At 33.4% G+C, this 8091-nt stretch overlaps 1 protein-coding gene across 1 annotated transcript in view; it reads left to right on the top strand.

The window, feature by feature from the left end:
* The window catches only part of r (carbamoyl-phosphate synthetase 2, aspartate transcarbamylase, and dihydroorotase rudimentary), a 263246-nt gene extending 256477 nt beyond the window's left edge, over nt 1-6769 (top strand). The window contains 1 exon segment of the mRNA XM_081746006.1: nt 5582-6769. Coding sequence (XP_081602132.1) covers nt 5582-5779 — 198 coding nt within the window. The 3' untranslated portion in view covers nt 5780-6769.
* Nucleotides 6770-8091: the final 1322 nt, after the last annotated feature.

Genomic DNA, 8091 nt, shown 5'->3' on the forward strand with positions numbered 1-8091 from the left:
CCAAAGACTCACGCACTAGTTACTAGACCAGCGGGAAGGGCATATAAAGATGTAATTGTTTTCAGGAATAACCCTTTTAACACATAAATACACAAGATACGAAATTAGTATTACCCGTGTATTATGCGCATCTTTATTTTCCTCTTAAAAATACACGCAAAATATGCGCATTTGTACACGGCAAAATACGGTAATGTGTTATCTCACCTATACTGCTAAACGTCGTCATGAAGGGTATAGCTGGAAAGTAAAAGAACAACATAGAAACTTGTGAAATAGTTTGAGGAGAAGAATGAAGACAAGTAAATGCTTGGAACATACAGACTCTGTGACCAAACGCTGGCTCCCTTTTCCTGAGGTTCCTGGTATCTCTTGTTTATATGATAGCAGACGATGATTTTACAGAGTTGCCAACATCTTAAAGCATTAGGAAACTAAACGTGTTAAGAGACAAAACCAAAAAATAATCGAGAGGGAAAGACAGTATCAATAGCAGATAATACATGTGGTTCGTGCTCGGTATTTTATCGTTCTTAAAAGATCGGCATTCGAACAACAGAAATAATTATTATTTCAGAAATAATAAAAATTTGTGCTTTCTTCTAATATTAAAATACATGGCATGACCATTTGGAAATAAGATTACCGTACACGCCTTTGGCGTGGAAGACTCGGGTTCGATTCCCGGCGGGAGCTCATGTGGTTTTCAGAATCCATGTTAATCAGTAAGTCCACGTCTCACATAGCCTCGCTGCTGAACGGAACATTAAACTCAAAATCAACTCAACTCATTTGGAAATAATAATGTATTATTCTTATTATTTAAGAGTTATGATGCATTTGTTATGTCAGTGACGGCGCAAGCGCTGGGTGATGACCCAGGGCCTCACGCTTTTAGAGGCCTCACAAAGCCAAAGAACCTAAGTACAATTTGACACTGATTTTATAAAGATCCATCGATTCAATGTAAATATTTATTTTTATTATTCAAAATTATTTATTATTAAAATAATTAATTATTATTAATGAAAAAAAGACGTCACAAACTTTTCTTGTCCAGGAATCCACAGACATTTCTGGCCAAGCTCATCGTAAGAATTTACTACGCGCTACCTGTATGTTGCCATAATAAATTAGAATTATTTTTTTAATAATAAGCAGCGTTCGAAAAAAAATGCTTCTGTTCAATGCAAGTGTAATGTTATACTGCAGTGCATCATTTCTGTAAATCTCTCAGATTTTACTATGATTTGACTGCCGACTGATTTTGTTTTTCTTTCTGGTCCCTTACCGGAAACAAAGGAGATATTTGGGGTAGATAAGACATGAAGCAGATGTTTCGGTGAACTAGAAACAACTGACAACTCCTTATCATACGTTTCGTGAAAACATTTAAAATTCCAGTACGATCAATCGGTTCGCACAATTGTCATACTAGTGACAGTGTGTTAACTACACGAGTGATTAAACGTAACAGGTCGTGAGATCTTAGTGAAGTCTGTGTAGATATCGAATTCTCATCAGTGTCCGTAATTGGTATCGAGTTGCGTTTTGTGCACTCGGTATGTGTACTTGGTAGAACAAATAAAAGTTAGCATTTAGCATTCTGGCTTCAAAATGACTGAAATCTCGGGTTCAAATTGTAGATTCGTCTATTAGTAGTAAGAACTATTGTTCCGCGAACTACGGATTATAAATCAATGTTACTGGCGAAAAGTCCAATGGTCCATCAATTACCAGGTGTCCTACTAAATTTATCAAATTCGCTTTAAACACAGTATTAAATAATATTGCAAACATTATTAAATTAATAATGTATTGAATAATATTTCAAAATTCTCGTACATTTCACACGACTTTCGATCAAACAAAAATGCGTGGATGGTATTTTTACTTGACAGATTACTAAAACATATTCTGTAGTTGGTAGCCCTGCTTGAAAGGGATGTTTTGATGTTAGTTTCACTTATGGTCACGATCAGTGTGCGAATTAGATAACCTATATTGGGGGGGATAAAATTAGGCCAAAGGACATAGTCTGAAGGTTCAAATTTCAAAATGAGACAATAAATGCCTTACTCCCCATATATATATATATATATATATATATATATATATATATATATATATGTGTGTGTGTGTGTGTGTGTGTGGCATGTGTAATAAATAAGAGAGTTATTAATTTAATAAATCTACCGACAATAACTATGCACATATATATTGTGTGACATACACACACCCCACTAAACCTTTCTGAACGTGTTTTAATGTTGTACTCACTCTTGTCCCCGTGTCGTAGCTCTCTAAGGTTTATTTAGTTAATAATTTGGCTCGAGCGATAGCCATGATCACAAGCATATGTTAATTTTTCCACTCATATTGAAAGCTTCCACTTTGCATTAATATATACAGGTTGCGAAAAGAAACCTACTTCAGTCTTGTGAAAACCACTAAAATTATCAGTTAAACCGGACATTTATTTTTTTTTTAAGGAAAATCTAGATAGCCTATCAAATAAGAAATGGATTGTTGCTGGTCCCGATTTCTCACATCAAGGTCAAATCGAAGGCCAAATATTTAAAATCTCTCAATTCAAATTTCGAGCTTGTGCTTCTACTTCCCGCTAAAGCTGTGCTCATCACGACTTTTTCCCTCCAAATATCGATTCCGTGATGGGCACGGAAAGTCAACACTTAAAAATTACTTTACTGTTAGGTTGAAGATGAGTTGATTCACTATGGGCTACGTTATTCAAATAAAGTAAAACATTACACTGAAGTTTTTCAGACAACATTAATTGCGTGGACAGCAAACTGTACAGCGAAAAGATGGAAAAATAAAGGGTTAACTTTAAAAAAAAAAAACCGCTCCAGTTGAAATGCTTATACAGACACGGACAATGACACGGAGAACCAGTCGTATTAACAAATGCTGAAACAAATCTTGAATTATTCGCTTATTCACCTAAAAATCACCTTCATTAACATGTCTGCTCACTAGGAGCGTATCCCCCAGCGTGTACGTTAACATATACTTACGAGAGAATACCTATATCTCAGATTTTGAGTACAGTTTCAAAAGTTCATTTCCGTAAACTGTAAAAGCAGTGATTACTATGCTAATTATCACAAATTAAATGCAACTTTTGAGTTGCATACACACAACCTACTAGGGAATGAAGACCATGTGCTAACAAAGAGTACACTGGAAAATGAAATAACATGTTATAACAAAAATTAAAATAAGATGATAATCGATACAAATATAGAGGATGAATATGACATATCCGAACTTCGCCAAGTATGGTAGAAGAAGCTATTTGCTTACTTCTTCTTGGCCAACCGCTAAGAACATTTATAAATCTATATGTGGCTTTGTTATACGCAATTAGTACATTCAAATTCACAAACGATGACGAACTGAAGGGTACGAAGGTACAGTTGCAAGTAACAACCGTAGTAATAATAATATAGTTCTACTAAATAACGTTGAAAATAGTGGGTAATTAGGTGGTAAATAGAAATGACCAAAACTGAACAGTTTACATCGATCATTTCGAAATACAGCTAGAAGATTAAATTTACAAGAAATAACAAAAATCAATGAAATTTGGAGTTATACTAAGCATAGTTTGAGGGGGAAAGCGAGCATCCCCGGTGGGGATACTTCAGCTGACTTCTTTGGGGGGGAACAAAATGTGATTGAGGGGGAAAATCCCCCTCATCCCCCCCGGTAATTCGCACCCTGGTCACGTTCCGCTCACCGCTCTGTCGACTGTCAACTTGGCCACCTCTTTAAGTTGGCCACCTGCTTATCTTGGCCTGGTTCTTCTTGAACCTGCATTTTCACATAAGACATTCGTTACTTATTACTCTGTACGTTGGCCACCTGTCTCTCTTGGAGTTGGCCGCATTAAAGCAATGTTTAACCTATGATAATAATAAATTTATCTGCGTATCTTGGCCATTCAAAATACGTTTTGTTATTTTTCTTAACTCTTTCGTATTCCCATATGAGAGGCAGATGTTCTGAATTTGTGACTGAATACAAAGAACCATGGATTCCCAAGATTTGTTCTTGGTAGTCAATGGCCGGAACACTACCCTGACAAAGGGGTGGTGAAGGAAGATATGAATAAGGAAAAGCACGTACAGGAATTGGTTGTACGTATTTGCTTACCCTGTCTGTTTTGGTAAAACCATTAGCTATATCAATTCCTCTCATCAGTGGGGAGCTTTAGTAATTCCGGAAAATTCTCAAGGTTAAAGCTAACCATCTCAATTGTTTTCTATTGGCACCTGACTGCTTGTCGAAAGGTAGCGGAGGTTTTGAGATATGAATTCCCCTAAGATTTTCTCAAAATATCTTTCGCTCCAAGGGAAGCACTTGTAGCTCATTAGCAAAAGGTAGTTAACTACGAAATTAGAATACGCATATGTGCCAAAAAGAATAAAAGACATACGTCTATAGTGAACCACCATGAGTAAACTTGTTATGAATAACTGACTTGGTACTTTTCAAAAGGTATCTACAGAAAATATGTGTCACTGCCGAAAAAAAATTATTTAAATTGCATATAAATTGTCCAATTTATAATTTTGCTTTTCTTGTTTTCAATGGGAATAACTGAGTGTGCTATAATATCAATTTCAATAAACTGTCTACATATATTTCGGTTTTATGGTTGTTATTATGTTTTCAATCCGAATAATTCAGTGTTTCAGGAAGAGAAAGGTACATATATTAAATATATCGTAGTAATTTTTTCTAGTACTGGTATTGTTATGATTCTTCTATATAAATTATTTAAAAGTACCCTTTGTGCCGTTGCTTATTAAAATTATACAATCAAGTCATACTAAAAACCCTATTCTAAAAATACACTAATCACCCTTATTTTCTGTAAGTTGGCCACCTGTCTTAGTTGGCCACTTTTCAATGGAACCGATGGTGGCCAACATAGACAGGTTTCACTATATATATATATATATATATATATATATATATATATATATATATGGTCGGAGTGACTTTAACACTAGGAACTTCGATGTGTAAAGCAATGAGGAAACTACCAGACTTTATTATTTATTTATTTATTTATTTATTTATTTATTGAGTTCAATAGTCTATAAATTTTACCATGCTTTCGTGTTTCCTGTACTTATAATTTGTAGATTATCCTTAGAGACTTGGCTAGTAGATTGTTTAAGCTCCAACAAAGTTAGAACACACTTCCACAGAAATATCATAAATAATTGATGTAATTTATTTCATCTTATGAATATATGTTTTCTCATCCTCAAATGCAAATACGTAACCTTTAAAATTATCGTTTGTTGTTCAATGTAACAATTAAGCTTAATTTTTTAAAGGTAACTAGTTATTAGGAAATAAATCCATTATTTATCTTATTCTTTAAAAGAAATAGGTGCCAGACATTGTGGATTAAACAGTTATTAGTTCTAGTCTTTGACTTTGAAAACCTAGTAACACAATTATTAGTATTACTACTAGTAGCACTATTTTTTGAATTTATTATTATTATTTTATTTTTTATTTATTTATTTATTTTTTTAAGGCATGTGGGCACTTTGTCGTTACACCTCAGCTGATGACAAGGGCGAAACGAAAAATGGTGGTGATGCATCCCCTTCCACGAGTTTTCGAAATCAGTCCAGCCTTCGATACAGACCCACGAGCAGCTTACTTCCGTCAAGCAGAGTGCGGAATGTACGTCAGAATGGCTCTCTTAGCAATGGTGCTAGGCAAATGTTAGAATCCCAACAATTAAAAAGAGGATAAGAAGAAAGAAAACGACAACTTTGATCTCTCTCTCTCTCTCTCTCTCTCTCTACAAATGTACTTATCAATTTTGAAACTTTATTTAAACCATGGACAGCTTATCCTTATTGCATTTAAGTAAGATAAGAGAAGGCATCTGGATTAAAGATATCCGAAAACACACATGCGTAATTCGTCATCTATAAAGTCCAGTGTGTTTTATTAAATAATGATTATTACAGCTCTTTCGCGTTGAAAGACAAGTGTGAATTTGTATTCGAGAATACTTCGGGGAAGGTTCTATGTAAGTGGGTAATAACATATTATTATTATTACGAAATTTGTTTAAAATGGAGACAATTGATGAGATTCATCGTGTTGCATAAAATAATTTTAAAAATTGAAATTATGCTACCAATATTTTTATTAATTCGTGATAAACATAAAATTTGACAATATTACTTTCTTTTTTTTTTTTTTCAAATAGTAGTTCTTCAAATGAAATTAATAATTTATTTCACAGAAACTTCAGTACATGAAGAATTTCTCCGAAGAAGTTAATTGTGTTTCTCAATTGAAGCAGGGTTGATTTTCAGAGGAAAAAAAGCAATAATTACTTTTACACGTTCTTCAAAATATTATATTTTAATTGTTTATAGTAAATCACCAAGCTTTTATGATGATTAGTAAAGTCCAACGAGTGTACGTACTTTTCGTTAAAGTCTGGACTTCAACCAAATAGTGTTGCTACATCTGGTGCGTTTAGAGACCTTAAACAATTAGCGACATCTGTAAGTTATGTTTTCTTTAGTACAATACTTTTTGTGTTAATAAAACCCAATAGATTAATATTCGGAGATTTAAGTATGTAGTTGTCACTTGGGATTTCTTTTCCAACTCAGTATTTAGGATCAAGTTTGTTCAATTTATTGTAAGATCATCAAGTTACTAAAGTACAGGGAACCTCTGATTGATTGATTGATTGGTTGAAAAATTACATATATTATCCATATTTTGAATCTGAGGAACACAGTAAGAAGTTATAACAGCACAATCAGTTATTTGTGATTCCTTTAGTCCGGATACCTTGTAACTAGACCAAGAATTCATGACGATAAATATGTTAAAAAAATAAAATTGACTTTGTGCCATATTTGCAGTGTAGTAATTTTTTTAAAAATATTCTAGAATTAGTTTTTTTTATGTATCTTTTGTCATTATATTTTTATATAAAGATAATATTGTAGCGTGATTTGATATAGATTTTTAGTAACTGAATAAATTGTTACAATAAACAATGCTCATTTGAGCAGCTATATGACGTTTATGGTATATAAGTTCGTATCTTGTTTAGATTTATTAACGTCCCGTTGCACCAAACTTTAATATGTTTTGTAAGTCTTCTGTTTAAACCTTTCCATTTTCATTGAAAATTTATGTGGGATTTGTCGCTGAATCATTACCTACAAAATGCGTTAGAATTATTTACCTTCCGATGTGATTTTGATCTATATTCTCTTGCAGTGCCATCTGGTTCATAATGTTTTAGTTGCATCCCCCTGTCAATCAGCGGAGAATGTTTCTAGTATTCGAAACGGTTTTGTTCTTGCTAACAGTCATTTGACGTAAAAAATTCGTAAATAACTTTAAAACAGAATGCTAATTCAAATGTGAAGAACATGGCATTTTAGAACTCGCAAGTATTTGAAGTGAAATGGTAAAATGAGGTGTTGTTTATAATTCCTAAATAAGATAACTGATATGTCATGTGTGTCATATTTTTATATTGCACATGTATAACCAAATGGCTTTGGTACACTAGCTTAAGTTTGATTCCCGGTCTAGGACTGAATTTTTGAAACTACCCAACATCGAGAGGCGACTGAAAAATTCCTTGAATCAAGAGGAAGAAACCAAGAAGTAACAGAAATGGACTCGATGCACTGAGCACGTATCACGCTGCTGAAAGCGTATATAACCTAATAGTTGTATTTCCTTATAGGCTCTAGCGCCAGAGGGGCCGTTTTGAAGTTACTTCGAGAATAAAAGAAAAATTGGTGTGAATTTTACTCGTAATCTCTCTCTCAAGTATCTTCTACTGTATACACACTCTTCTGATTCGAATCTGAATTAGTAGATTAATTGTTAGATAACAAATAAATCCTCGTTTTGTAAGAAAAAATTTAATACTTCAGCAGAGTAAAAAAGAAAAAAAAAATCATGTACTTGCTGGTAAAAGAATGATACTACGTTTGAAGGTTAAATAACAGTATCATATTATATATAAAGCTTAAAACAAAGAAATAC

This window comes from Thermobia domestica, chromosome 18 (assembly GCF_964235325.1).
Source record: "Thermobia domestica chromosome 18, izTheDome1.hap1.1, whole genome shotgun sequence".
Classification (NCBI taxonomy): domain Eukaryota; kingdom Metazoa; phylum Arthropoda; class Insecta; order Zygentoma; family Lepismatidae; genus Thermobia; species Thermobia domestica.